The sequence below is a fragment of the Camelina sativa genome, chromosome 11 (genome assembly GCF_000633955.1).
Source record: "Camelina sativa cultivar DH55 chromosome 11, Cs, whole genome shotgun sequence".
Classification (NCBI taxonomy): domain Eukaryota; kingdom Viridiplantae; phylum Streptophyta; class Magnoliopsida; order Brassicales; family Brassicaceae; genus Camelina; species Camelina sativa.
In genome coordinates, this window is record NC_025695.1 from 15,194,941 (window position 1) to 15,212,259 (window position 17,319).

The 17,319-nt window shown below is 37.2% G+C and overlaps 3 protein-coding genes and 1 long non-coding RNA gene across 4 annotated transcripts in view; 1 reads left to right on the forward strand and 3 right to left on the reverse strand.

Moving 5' to 3' along the window:
* The window catches only part of LOC104723436 (probable pre-mRNA-splicing factor ATP-dependent RNA helicase DEAH8), a 5,730-nt gene extending 2,394 nt beyond the window's left edge, over positions 1–3,336 (forward strand). Inside the window, exons 2-3 of the mRNA XM_019232955.1 lie at positions 20–1,481; positions 2,023–3,336. Coding sequence (XP_019088500.1) covers positions 20–1,481; positions 2,023–3,148 — 2,588 coding nt within the window. The 3' untranslated portion in view covers positions 3,149–3,336. The remainder of the gene's footprint in view (positions 1–19; positions 1,482–2,022) is intronic.
* LOC104723437 (VAN3-binding protein-like) lies at positions 3,466–5,803 on the reverse strand. The gene is made up of 6 exons (XM_010441817.2): positions 5,294–5,803; positions 4,694–5,078; positions 4,353–4,565; positions 4,172–4,221; positions 4,026–4,083; positions 3,466–3,891 (listed from the first exon to the last, which is right to left on the reverse strand). Exons 1-6 carry the CDS (start codon positions 5,663–5,665, stop codon positions 3,650–3,652), a joined length of 1,320 nt encoding a protein of 439 aa, XP_010440119.1. The 5' UTR covers positions 5,666–5,803; the 3' UTR covers positions 3,466–3,649.
* On the reverse strand, positions 11,366–16,029 carry LOC104723438 (heat shock 70 kDa protein 17). Its single transcript, XM_010441818.2, has 15 exons — positions 15,908–16,029; positions 14,734–15,546; positions 14,308–14,540; positions 13,995–14,154; positions 13,663–13,908; positions 13,440–13,576; positions 13,015–13,330; positions 12,769–12,930; positions 12,572–12,643; positions 12,384–12,484; positions 12,236–12,305; positions 12,105–12,161; positions 11,952–12,013; positions 11,793–11,865; positions 11,366–11,704 (listed from the first exon to the last, which is right to left on the reverse strand). The coding sequence occupies exons 2-15, from the start codon at positions 15,493–15,495 to the stop codon at positions 11,558–11,560; spliced, it is 2,598 nt and encodes an 865-aa protein (XP_010440120.1). The 5' UTR covers positions 15,496–15,546; positions 15,908–16,029; the 3' UTR covers positions 11,366–11,557.
* On the reverse strand, positions 16,434–17,299 carry LOC104723440. The gene is made up of 2 exons (XR_757346.2): positions 16,879–17,299; positions 16,434–16,787 (listed from the first exon to the last, which is right to left on the reverse strand). It is a non-coding gene; the product is annotated as an uncharacterized LOC104723440 (long non-coding RNA).

Here is a 17,319-nt window from a genome sequence, read left to right on the forward strand (position 1 = left end):
AGAAAATCTGAAGAAGAAGATGATGATCCTAATGGCGAGGAGAAGAAAGCGAAACTGAGTTTTGGGGGCAAGGTTTTGAGTAGCTATGAGATTGAGATCTTGAGGAAGGTCAGGAGACGAAAGTATCTCAAGGATCGAGAGAAGAAGAAGGTGGAGGAGTTAAGGGATGATATCGAAGACGAGATTATGTTGAATCATGGTGTGAAGCTTACTGAGAGAGAACTAATTGACTTTAGGTTTAAGAAAGAGTTGTACGAATTGCTGAAGAAAACAGAGGATAATGACGATGATGTTGAAGGGTATAGGATTCCAGATGCTTATGATCGTGAAGGGTGTATTGATCAGAAGAAGAGATTTGCTGTGGTTGAGCAGCGTTATAGTGAGAGGAAGAGTGGGAGAGGTGTTACGGAGCAAGAAGCTTGGGAGGATCATCAGGCTCAGAAGGCGAGAGTGAGGTTTGGTGCAAAGGATAAGCAGCAAGTTGTTGATGGGTATGAGTTTGTGTTTGATGATTTAACAGGTTTGGTTGAGGAATCTTCTAGTGAGGTGGAAACTGGGAGACAAAGAGGTTGTAACTCGAAAACAGTTGCGGAGAAGGCTCGGGAAGAGAGGGAGTTTCTTCCGATTCATGGGTACCGTGATGAACTGCTGAAACTCATTGCCAAAAACCAGGTTCTTGTGATTGTTGGTGAAACAGGATCGGGCAAGACTACGCAGATACCGCAGTATCTTCAAGAAGCTGGTTACACAAAGCGTGGAAAGATCGGTTGTACTCAGCCTAGGAGAGTTGCTGCTATGAGCGTTGCTTCCCGAGTGGCTCAAGAGGTTGGTGTTAAACTGGGACATGAGGTTGGCTATTCCATTAGATTCGAAGACTGTACTTCGGATAAAACGGTTATCAAGTACATGACTGATGGGATGCTGTTGCGAGAGCTGCTCACAGAACCGAAACTTGATAGCTATAGTGTCATCATAATTGATGAGGCGCATGAAAGAACGCTGTCCACTGATATTTTGTTTGCGTTAGTCAAGGATGTAGCAAAGGTTAGGCCTGATCTGAGGTTAATCATCTCAAGTGCAACGCTTGAAGCTAAAAAGTTCTCTGAATACTTTGATTCGGCTAGGATTTACCTAATCCCAGGAAGAAGATATCCAGTTGAAAAGCTATACAGAAGATGGCCTGACGCTGACTACTTGGAGACAGTGATACGTACTGTGTTTCAGATCCATCAGACTGAGCCGATTGGAGACGTTTTAGTTTTCCTCACCGGTCAAGAAGAGATTGAAAGAGCAGAAACAAATTTGAAGCGAAGGATGATGGATTTGGGTACAAAGAACTCTGAGATCATTATCTGTCCTATCTACTCAAATCTCCCGACCGAACTGCAGGCAAAAGTGTTTGAACCAGCTCCTAAAGGGTCGAGGAAAGTTGTCCTGGCAACGAATATTGCAGAAACATCGTTAACCATTGAAGGGATTAGGTACGTCATTGATCCGGGATATTGTAAGATCAACTCATACAACCCGAGAACTGGAATGGAGTCACTTCTTGTAAGTCCTATTTCCAAGGCCTCTGCAGAGCAACGAGCTGGTCGGTCCGGAAGAACTGGTCCTGGGAAATGTTTCCGGTTGTACAACGTCAAGGATCTGGAGCCCACCACAATACCAGAAATCCAAAGGGCTAACCTTGCAAGTGTTGTGCTTACNATACAGAAGATGGCCTGACGCTGACTACTTGGAGACAGTGATACGTACTGTGTTTCAGATCCATCAGACTGAGCCGATTGGAGACGTTTTAGTTTTCCTCACCGGTCAAGAAGAGATTGAAAGAGCAGAAACAAATTTGAAGCGAAGGATGATGGATTTGGGTACAAAGAACTCTGAGATCATTATCTGTCCTATCTACTCAAATCTCCCGACCGAACTGCAGGCAAAAGTGTTTGAACCAGCTCCTAAAGGGTCGAGGAAAGTTGTCCTGGCAACGAATATTGCAGAAACATCGTTAACCATTGAAGGGATTAGGTACGTCATTGATCCGGGATATTGTAAGATCAACTCATACAACCCGAGAACTGGAATGGAGTCACTTCTTGTAAGTCCTATTTCCAAGGCCTCTGCAGAGCAACGAGCTGGTCGGTCCGGAAGAACTGGTCCTGGGAAATGTTTCCGGTTGTACGACGTCAAGAATTTGGAGCCCACCACAATACCAGAAATCCAAAGGGCTAACCTTGCAAGTGTTGTGCTTACTTTGAAGAGTCTTGGTATTCATGATGTGTTAAATTTTGATTTCATGGATCCTCCACCAGAGACCGCTCTTTTGAAGGCTTTCGAGTTGCTCTATGCTCTGGGTGCTTTGGATGGAAAGGGTGAGATTACTAAGGTAGGAGAAAGAATGGTGGAGTTTCCAGTTGATCCGATGCTATCAAAGATGATTGTTGGTTCTGAAAAGTACAAGTGCTCGAAAGAGATAATCACGATAGCCGCCATGTTGTCTGTAGGGAACTCAGTCTTTTATCGACCAAAGAACCAGCAACTTCTCGCCGACAATGCTCGGATGAACTTCTATGTAGATACAGAGAATGTTGGCGACCACATTGCTTTGTTAAGGGTTTACAATTCCTGGAAGGAAACAAACTACTCGACTCAATGGTGCTACGAGAACTTCATTCAGAGCAAGAGTATGAAAAGAGCTAGAGATATACGTGACCAGCTACTTGGACTTCTAAACAAGATTGGAATAGAACTTACTTCCAACCCGAATGATTTAGACGCAATAAAGAAAGCCATCTTGGCCGGATTCTTCCCGCATTCTGCAAAGTTACAAAAGAATGGATCGTACAGAAGAGTGAAAGAACCTCAGACAGTTTATGTACATCCTAACTCGGGCTTATTTGGGGCATCACCTAGCAAGTGGTTGGTGTATCATGAACTAGTGCTTACTACCAAGGAATATATGAGGCATACAACCGAGATGAAACCCGAGTGGCTAATTGAAATAGCTCCTCATTACTACAAGCTTAAAGACATCGAAGACAGTCGGCCAAAGAAATCACAGAGAAGCAGCGAAAGAGCCTCGACGTCGAAGGTTGATACTAACAAGAAAACCCGGACATCGAAGGTTGATACTAGCAAGAAAGCAAAGAGGTAACAACCAAACTTGGTCATTTCTCTTTACTGTTTCTGAACGAAGTTGAAACAATTGTGATACTACTTTTTCATTCATTCTCTCTGAAAGATACTTTTAGTCGACGTCAGTTTGTTTATCATTTACTAACTACTGTTCCTTTCCATCTTATAAACGCATGATTCTGAGTTATTTCGAGTATTTACTGGCGACTATAGACAACTGATAAAGAAAAGGGAAAATCAAGAATTCAACAGTGACAGAGAAACTCACCGGGGAAGATGTCAGGATTTTCACGGGTGCCGTGGGGAAACACCTGGACATTCTTCTGGTGAGATTCATTAGGCCTTATTATAATCTTCTTCATTATTTCCAGAAAAAAATGTTTACAACTGACAGAAATAAAAGCAGCTGAAGATGAAAGAAAACATTACATATACTTACAGATATGTATACGTGCTAAAAACAATACATATCATTGGCTTGTAATGAAAATAACCCCAACGCTTTAAAACAAGACATGACTTATGTGGTATTGGCAATGTTTGTAGTTTCAAGAGAAGTGTTGGTAACCTCAACAGCAGTTACTCGATGAAGAAGATTGCGGATGCTATCCACCCACGTCTGCTTATCAGCCTTGCTCTTGCACTTGAACTTTGTTAGACCTTTCCCAGTACTGATTCCGAAATAGAGCTCTTCTTCTGCGTTTTCTGTTTCTTTTCCATTTTGCAGGCCCGACACTATCTCGCATACATCATTTACAATACCTGTAGTGATGTAACCATTGGATTAGCTAAAGCGTTGGACAAAGTCCCAAGACTACTCGCCTCATACAAATGAACACCACGACCATTGAAAGAAAGAAGAGATATCTGAAGGTGATAATAGTTTAGCTAACCACCTTTGCTTTTCATGGAGAACGCTCCTCGAACGTGTTTGGTTTTGATTTCTACAACAACCTGCAAGAGAAAACGAGTGGAAATGTCAACTCTAGAATTTGACAACCATAAAACTTCGTTTGCTTTGATTGAGTTTTCGCTTTTTAACCTGAGATCTCTTGTTGATGTACACTTTTATATGCTTCCACCGCAAAGCTCCTGAAAAGGTCCATAAGTGTCAGCTCTTTGTTGTTCACATTACAAAGGTCAAATAAAAACTTTCTTGAAATCAAAAGCAATCAAAGCAAACGAAGTAACAAAGAAGAAGCTCTCCTGCTGAAAAATATTACCGTTTCGTGTGCACTGCATTAGCTCTCCATCACAATCTAGTTTTGATTCTTCAATCCCCTGTGCAATTATATGTTCATCGGTAGTGCTAGCGCAATCGAGCTCAGAAGAACAATCATGAGTTTCTGGTAAAGCTCTTTCACAAGGGCTTATAGCTGCGTTGTTCTTGGCTTCCTTTGGTAGTCTTGCCCTTAGAGCTGCTTCTCCTCTCAATGCTACAAATATCAAAAACGCGATTAAACATAAATCTTATCATGTCACCAAATCGAATGATCAACTCAAATTTATTTCCCACTGTAGCATTCAAGAGAAAGATCTGATCAAGGTCAAGGATGAATTTTACCAGTAGCAGCTGCAGCAGTTAGAGTCAACAAATCACCAGGTCCACGAACATCTACGGCGGACCGGACTGCAGAAACGACGCGATCGTGAGAGGCGCCGGAGATCTCCGCCAGTTCGAGGCAGTGAGAAGCCAACAGCTCCGAAGCCGAGGCCAGCGCTGAACTCATCGTCTTTGATTCAGTGAAGCCGTCATGGTTGCACGAAGCGGTCACGGCGGCGATGGCCGTCGCCAGAGACGCAATCGAAACGGCGGAATGAAGATGCGCATTCTCCACGCGAGCTTTATCTCTCTTCCTTACGGCGGGGCCCTTCCCGCCGACAATTTCTCGGTGGTGGAACCATTTACCGATCGTTCCCGTCCTCCGCGCGTTAACCACACTCGCTACCTTTCCCGTCGGTCGAAGAAAACAATTTAAAATATTATGGGCTTTTTAAAATATATTGGTCTTATATAATATTGGGCCGACTAACATATTATTGGCCCATAAATTAAAACACCTTATTGCATCATCTCGTAACATAAATCATATCAAGTTATCTATCAACCATACGAATTAAAATGTACTGTATATAGAAGATGGAAAAGTAAGAGACGGCTTACTTGTAGCGGCGGAGGCGGTGGTGGTGGTGCCGGAGCCGGCAAAGGGAAGGCGGCGTCCAACTTAGAAATATTAGGGTTTTTGTTGATATGTTTATTAGATTTCTGAGATGATAAAGCTAGAGAGATCTCAGAAGTAGACATGCTCCATGATCTGCATAGAAACTCCATAGGCTCTCTGGGAGTTTTAGGCTGATGAGGGATCGGAGGATACGACGTCGCCGGAGACAACGAACACTCTGACGTCTCGTTTTCCGGCAGCGACGACAACGTCATGCTCTCGTCGTCATCGCCTTCTAACTCTTCGATTTCTTCTTCCTCAGCTACTTCTTGTAGTCCGTATGCTATGAAGTTTAACGTACGGTCATGCTCCATTAAAAAGATCAGATCTATGTTTTGTGACAAGAATCAAATATTCGATCACTTGAGCGTACTGTATAAAATCTCTTTTACTATTATGTGTATGTGCAGGATATCTTATAAAAATATATATATGCACACACTGACACACACACCATGGTTGTGATTTTTATATATAGAAGAAAGAGATGGCTAAGACTAAAAAGAGTCAAAGTGAACATCTTTGACAAGGCATGTTTTAATGCAACACGTGGTTCTTGTCCCTATTTCAATTTGATGGACTATTTTTTTCTTAGTAATTACAAGATCGCGGGCCATATTTCAAATTAATCTTGAGGGTGTGACATAAGTCACATAACTAAGTACGTATTTTCTCATTAAAAACTATTTAGAGTACTGGCCTATTGGTATTGAAACCAACACTAGAATGAAACTCGAATTATTCTGGTCCCTTACATTGTGATTTGTGAGCCTTTCACCAATCACCATGAGTTGGTTATAAGAAACAAAAGAAAATTCTAAAATATATTTATATATCAAATCACTAATTATGAAATGTATTGATTTGCGAAGAAGCCCGTTTTAGGGAAACACATATAAAACGAGGGTTACAAAAAGATTATATCATAATTGAATTCAATCACATCGATAAGACTTGCACATGGAAGCATATATTGGATACTATTGTATACAACGAATTGATTGATATCAAATAGTGACAATAATGTAGTTGACGTAGATTAACTTTATTATGGTCATAAATCATCTTATCAAAAGAGTACTTATGATGAAAAGTTACTTTAGAATAATCATATCACCAATCTTTCAAACTTGCATTAACTTTTATGTTGAAATTAACGTTTCATATTTTCATATATAGTTGACAGAATCAATTCGTACGATAACTCATTAATCATCATCGATTGTAACCATCCTACACACACCCATTGTTTTACTTTAGTTAATTCAGCAGAACAGTAACTTTAAAGACTTTCGTATTGTGGTCATGATTTTGTTGGTTGATCCTTAATGATTATGGCTTCATATAATTCAGAAAACGAGTGGAAGCCTGTTGTTCATATCTCTCATCAAATTACGTTTATTTTTGGGAATGGTTCACATCCGTATAGTATTGTTTTTGACCTGTATTAGAACATAGCTGTCGATCGAAAGGAGACTACTATCAAATCAATTGGTGCATATCCGTTTTCTTATACGTTACGTACCATTTTTTATTTGTGGTCATGTTTCGTAAAGTTAATTATTTAATTTTGGCAATATTTATGACTTCATATAGTAACTTTCTATATATTTCATCTTTAGCTCGTCCAATTCCAAACGAGTTTAATTATGTTTTTGTTTTTGTTAAAGCAAACTCCAAACAAGTTAAGTCATTGCACTTAGGGATTGGAAGATAATAACCTGCATAGATATTCTTTTTATTTAATGAAAGCTAACCAAACTTCAATAATGCTATGAGATACTGTTGACTGGTCCTATCACAGTTTCTATTTTCTTAGCCAACTTATTTAAATAGTCAATAAGCTAAGTGATTAATTAACGTTACAATAATAGATCTAGTTTGTGAAAACGGTAATTGTTCTTACAAAAGTTTGAGATAGTTTTTACTCGTAGAATCAAAATTACGTATGAAAAGATCCATACAGTCCCAACGTTTTGGCATGATCAATTACTAAAATAACCTTTCATATATATCATTTTAAATTCTTTTGTAAAGAATAGCAAATTTTAGTTTTGGTTAGGTTTTATTGTCCTTGAGGAAAGTAACCGGCCGTACCAAAGAGAGGGGAAAAAAGACAAAAAAGGTGTTATTAGAGGATCAAAATCTTATGCATGAGTTAGGGGGAATTAATTGTTTAGTTTGGTGCAATGTCATTTTCACTTTTACATTATGGCGGTGCGGACGAAACCTTATTGATTGGAAGTTTTAATTGAATTTGCAAAGTCCCACCACACTCTACATACCAAAATATAATTATATTTTCTCTTTCAGCTTTTTAGGATGAGAATACGAATGATTTTGGAGTTGACGAAGCTCTGGCGAAAAGATTTATTTGCTCAAAATTCTACTATAATAAGAAAACAGCTGAAAACTAATTCAGAAATATTCTCTGAAATTTACCGTAATGTCTATAACATATATGATTATTGCTTGAGTAGATCAAGTTTTGGTTCAAGTTTAGTTAGTGTATATCTAAATAAACTAGAGATGTTGTTGTTTTTGTTTTTTGCATTGTTAAGTTTACTACAGCGGAATGATATATTAATCAGAATCTAGTTGATAAATTTCGGAAATATTGTACGGGTTGAGTAAAAACGTAGGGTATTAAGTAATTAGCCTAGAGATGTTTAATTCAAGATATCCGTGTTGAAAATGTTTAAAATGCCACTAAATTTAGAATTTGTTGGGTTATAAGTACAATATATGTTTTTGCTTAATTACTATTTTTAAAAATGGGATACATTTTGGACTTTAAAGATTTAATTTGTAAGGAAAGTTATGTTTTAATTTAATATTGGTTCTTAAGATGTGAAAATAAAACTTATTATAGTATAAATTGTATAATAACTATATATGTTTGGATTGAAATGGGATAATGAATTGGGTGTACGTGAGCTGTAGTGTCAAGTGTACGAGAGGCGCTTCAACGACATCCTCCACCTGATGTCAATGTGTTTATTATGTTACTAGATAAGCGTCCGCACGATATGCGGATTTTAAAATTGTTAAAAAAAAAAATCTTAAATTCTAAACAATTTTTTTAAAATATATAAAAAAAATATTTTCTAAAGTAAATATATTAATAATTTTAGTTAGAGAAAAAAATCATATTTGTATTTACCTTCAAACACTTATTTTTATTTTTATATTTTAAATATATTATAACAATTATTACAATAATCTAAAGCTAAATTATACTCCACCAAAACTTTTACCAAATACTTATCATTACAAATATTATTATTGTAAATTTTCAAGAACATTTCACAACTTATTACCAAATATTTTACATGCAAAGATTTCATCAAAACAACATATAATTAATAAACATGTACAATTTTATTGTATGTTTTACTATTAAAAATATGCTCTTACACCCAAAATTATTTTATTGTTAAAGTATGCTCTTTATCACCACCTAAAATGTCTTTTAAACAAATTAAACAAATTTTATATCACTTTACTTTCATTTTGGCATAATTATAGTTCTTATAGTTACTAAAATTGTTTTGTGACATAATTTTTTTAACCATGAATTTTTTTTACTCCAAAGATATTTTGGATGAACATTATTAACTCGAGTACAATGATTTTATGACCAATCCAATAAAAGTTTTTTATTGAGAAATTGAAAGAAAGGTAATATAACATAATATTTGTTCAAAAAAAAAGAAGGTAATATAACATAATAAAAATAAAAAATTTGAAAATTATAATCATGATGGTATATAAGTCTTAAATAATTCAGACATACAAAATAAAAACTTCATAAACAATCCAAAACATGACATATGTCAGATCAGATTGGTGATGTGGAGTTGGCGAATATCAGATTTTGTTGTTGGGTGCTAGATGTCTTCGTCGAAACCCTTTCCCGCTTCATGCAGAATTGGAGGCTCTACTTTGGGCAATGGAGTGTCTCCTCGCTAATGGAGTTGTTTGTCAGCATTTTGAGACGGACAGTGTCGAATTAGTTACGATGATTCAATCTCCTGAAGATTGGCCGGCTTTCTCTAATATCCTTGACAATTTCCACCTGCTTCGGGCTGCCTTTCCTCTCTTCTCAGAAGTTCTCATATATTTCTCTATATACCTGAGTTTAAACGGTTTACGAACCAAATCCAATAAAAATCTACATAAATCCGATTTGAAACCAATTTTAAAACGGTTTACCGTTCTAAATTCTCAAATTTCAAAATCGCTTCGCAATTATTCTATCAAGTAGCTTTTGTTTCAGTACCAGAATCATTGACATTATCCATAAGAGAAAACTCTAGATTTTGACCAGAAACATCAACCATCGACTAATCTTCGAACTTATAACGCTACTAACTGTAGAATAACTTTTGGAACCTCCATCAGTGTCTCCATCTTCGATTAATTTAGCAGGCTTTATATACTTTGATTCCATATCATTGCATATGATAGCTTACATTGAAAAACCTGCACAAATCAAAGACCCACAATAGATAAGCAAAATTATATCAAAAAAAAAAAAATCAAAGATCAAAGCTTTCAATATAAACATGTAAATTTAAGTAGAGATAATGTTATTTTCTTAGTTAGTTGTCCTATTACGTTTCAAAAATAATAATTCTTTTGACATAACTTATATTATTCTTTTTAGATTTGTTATTCCCTATTTATTAATTAATAATAATATACATGTTTAATGAATTCTTTTTTTGTTTATACATGTCAAAATCTAATTAAGAAAACACATATAATATAATTAGCGTACAATGAAAAATATATTAGTTTGTTAATTTTCCTTATTGATTTAGGATTTTTTTTTAAGATATAATAAACATGTAAATTTTATGTAAATTTAATACTATTATTTTAATTAGTTTTTTGGAAAACTAATAATTGTTAATATATATCAATATTTTATCAGTATATTTGATACGTGTCATGATCTTGTTAATGACTAAGTTTAAAAAACCCAACTTTATATAATAAGACGTGTCCTTTCTTTCTTCTTCTTCTTCGATCTATCTCTCTCACGCGTTTTTTAATCATCACCTTCCACACCGACGCTTTCTATTATTAGTACGTATTTATATCTATCTATATCTTCCCCCAACTAAGTTTTTTTCATTTTTGTCTCCTCTCCACCTAAAATATTAACTAAAATGATGTTTGCATAATGTATACATTAACAAAAAATTGGTGTTTGCATAATTGCATTAATAAGTTTTTTTTGTTTTGTTTATCTAGGACGATTAATATGCGACGTGACGTGACCCATATAGCCCCATATAGCTCTAATCTACAAAAAGTTTGTAGAGGCCGGCCACACTATTGGTCCATCTTCCTGGAAAATTCCGACGGACATCAACTTGAACACCGAGATTTCTTATCAACTCAAAATGTTCTTACAGTCCATAGTATATATATGTCCACATGGGGCTGACATGACACTAAATGCATTATAGTGCCTCGAGAGTATGTCAAGCATGCTCACCTTACGTGGGTAAAAAATACATCTCATGTGCTATCTAGTTATGCCAAGGCTATCACGTCGCATCATGTTTAAAACACACTGCAATCAATCGTCTAGGATTTACGGCTATATAGAGCGACCTGACTCAGCTATACCTAAAATACAATCTCATGATTGGGGCCTTGTTGTTATAATGTATTTTTCCTATACATTTCTCTTCACTGTTTCCAGTGACAATGACAATGGCTCTACTACTAAAAAAACGAAAAAAAGAAAAACCGAATAATCAAAAGTGATAGCACACACACTTGAAGGTACTCCGACCTTATAATGGATATGTTGCCTATATTTTGTTCATCTTTTACCGAAGTCTTTGACATCTAGTCCGTCTAACTATGTTCCATACAGTTGCTAGTATAGGTAAAGTGGGTGTAGCAATCTATAATAATGTTTAAATGCCTTTTTAGACATGAAGGACTGACTGATGTTAAATCACTGTATTGAAGATTTTAATTAAAGGAAGAAAAATAAAAAGAGACCAAAACTTGATATAATGAAAACAAAAACACAGAATATGATGTAATGTGAAGAAGTTGAGGAGAAAAAAGGAACAAAATCCTTTTGGCTCATCTCAGCTGCCTAACTTTAATCCTATTTGCCATCTTAAAACACAAAATTTAGCTTTAATGAAAACTCTATTTATTATTATATATGTTAATCAAAGCTCGTCTTTGGCAGCTTCATCGGACGAAGAATTGGAATCTGAGGATTTTGATTGCTCCTCCTCCTTCGTTGTTGTGTTCTCCTTCTTGGTTGCTTTCTCTATCTTTGGCTTTGGCTTTGGGATCTTATTCACCTTTGTCACCTATAATTCAAATTATATCCAAATGTCAAACCCTTTTTGCTCAAACTACTGACCTTTTACTTTTGTTTTTACCAGTCTCTTTTCTTACCTTGTCTTGCAGAGTAAATACTTTGGAGTACACTTCCGTGGACGTGAACACCGGTTTGCTCCACAAAGCAGTCCTGGGACAAGTTTGATGTTACTCTCTCTCTATGTGTAAAAATTGTAATTTAAAGACCGTAAAGGAAGAAAGAGAAGCAAAACTCACTTTTCCTGCTCAGCCACATTCTTATCCAGCCAGCTTTTTACTTTCTCTGCTTCCTTTGAGACCTGAATCGAAACACGCAATTTAGCATTGAGCTCACCAGAATTTTTAAAGCAAGGTTTGTGTGTTTTCACTAATAAGAAGAGCAAAACACACCTCGTTGATTTTTTCTTTTGGAAGCCAAGTTTTGTTCTTCTCCCACTCTTTTGTAGTCTGCAGTGATTGAAACTCAGCGGTTTGTTTATTTATAATGAGAAAACTACAAAAACCATGTTATGTCAATGTACCTCTTTCAGTTCGTTTTCGTATTTCCGAGCGTATTCAACTGCTACTGGTCGTGCTGTAAGCTCCTCTGATCTGTACAAATATATAGCAAATGGTTTGTAAGAACATTTTCAGGAAGCTCCTGTTCAATAAAACAAGCAGGGATCATACCTGAAAGATATGGGATTGCCAATGGCTTTTAGTGAGTCAAGCCGGTCCTGAAACTCTGTGGCATTAGCATCCTCGCCGTCCATGTAAAGCCAATCTTGCACCTAAAACACACACGAAAATCCTCAGTGTCAAACGATTACACTCACCACTGGAACTAAAGATTAGTTCAAAATAAAATTGATACATGCCTCATCAAGCTTCTCAACAAACGCCTTCCGCTCTTCTTGGGTGGATATCTTTTCAAACTCGGGTGTTTCTAGCTGTAGAAGAATGAAACCAAAGCTTTGTGTTTCAGAAGAATACCAACTAACAACAATGTATAACTATAGCAACAAAAGAACCATGAAAGAAGTAGCCGAGATAGTGATCCATATAAAGCACACACCTTCTCTTTGGTAGCATATATATAAGATTCAAGGTTATTTTTTAACTCAGCCGTTCTTCTTCTTTCCCTATCTTTCTTGTCCAAGGCTTCTAATTTTATCTTAGCTTCGGCAAGAGACTCTGTCGTAAAAGGTGCTCCAGGTCCAACAGTTTTCTCTACTACCTACAAGTCATATCCAAACAAAATTGGTTAGTGGTACTGACACTAATCAAAAAAATCTTGGATACAGTAAAGCCAGAATACCACCTTTAGAGGAATCCTGAATGTCCGCTTTTTCAGCTTTTTTTCTGTGCCCAGGTCAACTTCTGCTGTTGTATTTGAAGCAGTGCTGTTTCCAGCATCGGTTTGTAGGTCCTCTTTATTGTCTTGTGAATTCTCATCAGTGGCATTGCCTGTTGCTGTGGTTGTGTTACTATCAATGGTCACGTTCTTCTTAGGAACTTCTACCCATTCTGTGATTTCAATTACAGCATCTCCTCGATCTAGACTTAGAATCCCACTTCTACTTAGAGAGAAATGCAAATTTGCCTTGATAGGTGCTGATAGATTCCGAGAAGAATATCTGTTTCAATCAATGAACTTACATTCATCAGCTTATATTGAATAAAACATATTTCTATCCAAACGGAAAGAATAACAGAACAATAAGAGAACAAAATTTTAGCTCTTACTTCTCAGATGTATCTGCCAAACCAGAGACAGAATACTGCGCAAACACAGGGGAGGTGGTTCCTGGGGGTAAAATATCCTCGGACTCATAAGAAAGTGACACATCAAAATCTTTGTCAAGGACAAACGATCTGAACATCTGTCAGAGAATCAGGTATACAAAATTACTACAAGATAGAAACATTTTCTACGCTTAAATAGGTTCCGAATGTGATGCAGTAGTACCTTGCTGGGTAGCTTTTTCATACGTGGTACGAGTTGCTGCTTTGTGTTCTCATCTTTCTTAACATTAGGGCCTTCCAACTCAACTAGAAAACCATAAGGGGAACCATCAACTATACCTAGCCTACGTTGCAATTTAATTCCATCGCTCAAGTTAGCAGCATGTAGTGCTGCGCCGAGGACAATAGCCTCATCAGCATCCAGATGTTTGTCTAACTGTTGTTTCCCAATAAATTCTTGGATTGTGCTCTGTAATTAAAAATTAGATCTTAACTTCATTTGGAAAAAAAAGAAACGAAAATCCACTGATTGGCTTTGAGAGCATGAAAAACTACCTGTAGCTTGGGAACTCTAGTAGCTCCTCCTATCAGCTCCACTGCAGATATATCATCGATCTTCAAACCTGAATGCTTGAGCACATCTTTTAAAGGTGTAAGAGATCTCTCCCACAGATCTTTACATAGTTCCTCAAACTTCTCACGGGAAATTGTGCTCCTGAATAAACATAAGTAGGTTAGTGGTTAGAATATCCCGCACATCAAAATAATCATGATAAAAATTTGAGCATGTGAATCTATTATAATATTTTTGCAGCCAAAGTTTGGTGAGCTGGGAAAATAGTGAATCCTTGATAGATTGTAGTTATACCTGAAGTCACGATCATCATGAAGAGATTCAACAGATATTGGAGCCGCAGTGTTTGCACTCAAGATTTCCTTTGTACGTTTAACTTGCTTTTTCAATTTAGCCATTGCTTTGGGGAACTTCCTCACATCAACGCCATTACCGAGCTGTTTATTAAACTCATCTGCAAAGTGCTCTACCAAACGCATCTCCATACTCTGTCCTCCTAGTCCCGAGTCCCATCTAACATCCTTGACCTACATAAACATTAATAAATTATGACCCATAATGAAAACCACTCCAACTGAGAGCAGACCAAAAGAATAAGAATGAGTAGGCTGAGCTTTAAGTCACACATGTTTCCAAGAAGCAAAAAATAAAGAACCCACAAAATACAATATATCTGGAAGAAAATAAAGCCTCCTAATTTAAAAGAAGAGCATTATTAACCTGAAATTGGTTGACAGAAACAGTCTTGCCATATTCCTTCTCACTGTAAGCAGAGTAATAGACAAGGGCTGCGTAAGTACTACTTGAACCCATGTCATAAAATATGACATGTCTCGACCCGTTAGAGAAATCCTTATCAATCCCATACTGCAAAGCGGCACCTGAATGCTCATTAACCAGAGAGAGGACATTAACCCCAGCCAACTGAGAAGCCTGGATCAAACCACGTCTCTCAGCCTGACCAAAGTAAGGTGGAACACAAACAACCATATCCTTCACTGGGATCTTAGCATGGAACTCAGCTAGATTTGAGGCATAACCCAAGATCATAGCCAACAACTCCTCAACTGAGTAAACAGTCGAACCGTCATCGATCTTAATACCAACTGCACCTCTAGAATCTTCAACAATATCAAACGGCAAGTAGACAGAATCGATGAAATCCTTCACATGTTTGAAAGGCTTTCCCACCATATCCCTCAGCTGTGAATAAACTTTATTCGGATAACGAGCCGTTATACCCGCAGCTTCCTCGCCTAGTAACCTGTCTCCAGATTGAAACGCCACTAGACCTGGTGATTTCCTCTTTGACATCTCGTTAATGGCTACAGAGATTGGACTCTGTCCTCGCTTCAGATTAACTACGGCAACTTTAACCCATTCCGAACCTAGATCTACACTGGAAACAGCGGATTCCGATGGAACGGGGACTAAAGAGATCAATGACAAGAACACCACTAAACAACTAAACATCTTCCCCATATTCCGATCGTTAACTAAAACACCGAGAGAGTAGAGAGACCTGCACTTCCTCTGAAAGATTAAAGAAACAGCCGCATTAGAGAATTCAAAAACCCTAGAAACAGAATAAATCCAACAAAAAAAGCACAATGCGGATTAGATTTCAAAATTCAAATCGATCACGGCCGATGAGACATAAAACACCGATTTATATCACCTCTAAGAAAGCTAAGCATAATCACAACAGAGTCAAATTACTAAAAAAGCACATGGAATCGAAGACGAGAACGTCAAGACTAAGCAAATGTTCTCAGCAAAACAAACTTAGAAAATTCCGATACTCGAAGCAATCGAGGCAGGTAAGTGTGAAATCAAACAAAGTTGGAGAAAGAATTAGCGATTTGAGAGAGTGAAGAAGGTATAAGAGAATGACCAGTTTCCGAGCTCCGATCGCATTCTCCGGCGGAAATCGATTTGCAGATTCAAAAGTTTTTTATTTTATTTTCCTCCGTCAGGTTCTGGAAAAAGTATACAAATGGAGACAAGAGTTCATTTATATATTAAATTACTGAGAAGAGAAATAATACTGAGGTGGAATAAGATTCAGAGATACAACCAATGAGAATATCCCACGTGTGAAAACTGACACGTGTTGCGATGTGAGACGCTTCGTGTGTTGGTGATTACGCTACAAGTCTGGAGTGTGTTTTGGTTAATCCAGGTGAAGCTTCTAGCACAACGAGAGACTCTTCTTAAACCTTTCAGGCCCATTTGGCCTTTCTTTTTGAAGTTAAAAAATGCCAACTTTGACCAACCTCTCTGCTCATACACCTGTGAGAATTATTTTGTATTCATAACATGTATGAATGAATATTCTTTTCATGAAAGCATCTTTTTGTAGTAAACTATGTAATATTCCGGGATATTTTTTTTCTTTTAAGTAAAGTTGATTAATAAACTTGAATCGAAATCAATGCACATCTTTTCTGATATTCAAAATGAAATACAAACAAAAATGTTAGGAATCAGAGGGAAACTTGATTTTACATTTCAGGAAATCTAAGGGAATACCATAAGAAAAAAAGACCAACGGGTTGAAAGACCAAAAGCTAGATATAAGACAAATACAAGATAAGAGAGATAGTTTTGGTGGTGGTGTTTCAAAATCAGAAAGAAACAAAGAGAAGAGCTGGGGTTATGTATGCCTATTCGATAGAAGTATCTATGAACACTTTAGAAGCAACAAGTAGCTACGTGGGAAGCTCCTATTCCTCTCCTCGATCTACCTGTGTTGATCAATCTCCTTACAACAGCTGTAACAACAACACAAAAGACTTCTATTCAAATCATGTACATCCTTGTGTTATTATCCTCCTACAAAAGTTTTGGAATTTTGACCTTTACCTGGTTACAGTAAAATCTCCAGCGACCTATATTGATGCAGCAGAACCATTTTGCTAGTCTGGGAAAACTTCGTCACGCTCATGGTCAGCTGAAGACAAATGCTCATGTCTAAAGCTGGTGCTGTTGTGGTTCTCTTCTGGTATGTCGTCTTCTTCGTCGTCAGTTGAGGTTTTGTCATAAGAGAAGGGTCTCTGACATATGCAAGATTGTGGGTACTCGTGGAACTCACCACGTCCTGGTTTAAACTCATCTGGATCACCCATGAATCCACGCTGACAAGATTTCACTTTCTTGGCGAAAGTTTGCCACTCCATCTTTTCTCGGTCCATGAACAAAGCACTTAGCTTCTTTGCATTTGGCCTGATGGTCCTCTTGTGACCCATGTACCTCCTGTAAATACATACTCAAGAGTGTCATGGTCTCGTGTCTGATGCGTTAAGT

Coding starts and splice junctions, on each gene's coding strand:
- LOC104723437 (XM_010441817.2), bottom strand. CDS start 5,665: ATGGAGCATGACCGTACGTTAAACTTCATAGCATACGGACTACAAGAA. Junction 5,079..5,293: donor CACCGCCTCCGCCGCTACAA/GTAAGCCGTCTC, acceptor CCGACGGGAAAG/GTAGCGAGTGTGGTTAACGC. Junction 4,222..4,352: donor AATGCAGTGCACACGAAACG/GTAATATTTTTC, acceptor GGACCTTTTCAG/GAGCTTTGCGGTGGAAGCAT.
- LOC104723438 (XM_010441818.2), bottom strand. CDS start 15,495: ATGGGGAAGATGTTTAGTTGTTTAGTGGTGTTCTTGTCATTGATCTCT. Junction 12,485..12,571: donor TTGTTGAGAAGCTTGATGAG/GCATGTATCAAT, acceptor TGTGTGTTTTAG/GTGCAAGATTGGCTTTACAT. Junction 11,705..11,792: donor TATTTACTCTGCAAGACAAG/GTAAGAAAAGAG, acceptor TTTGAATTATAG/GTGACAAAGGTGAATAAGAT.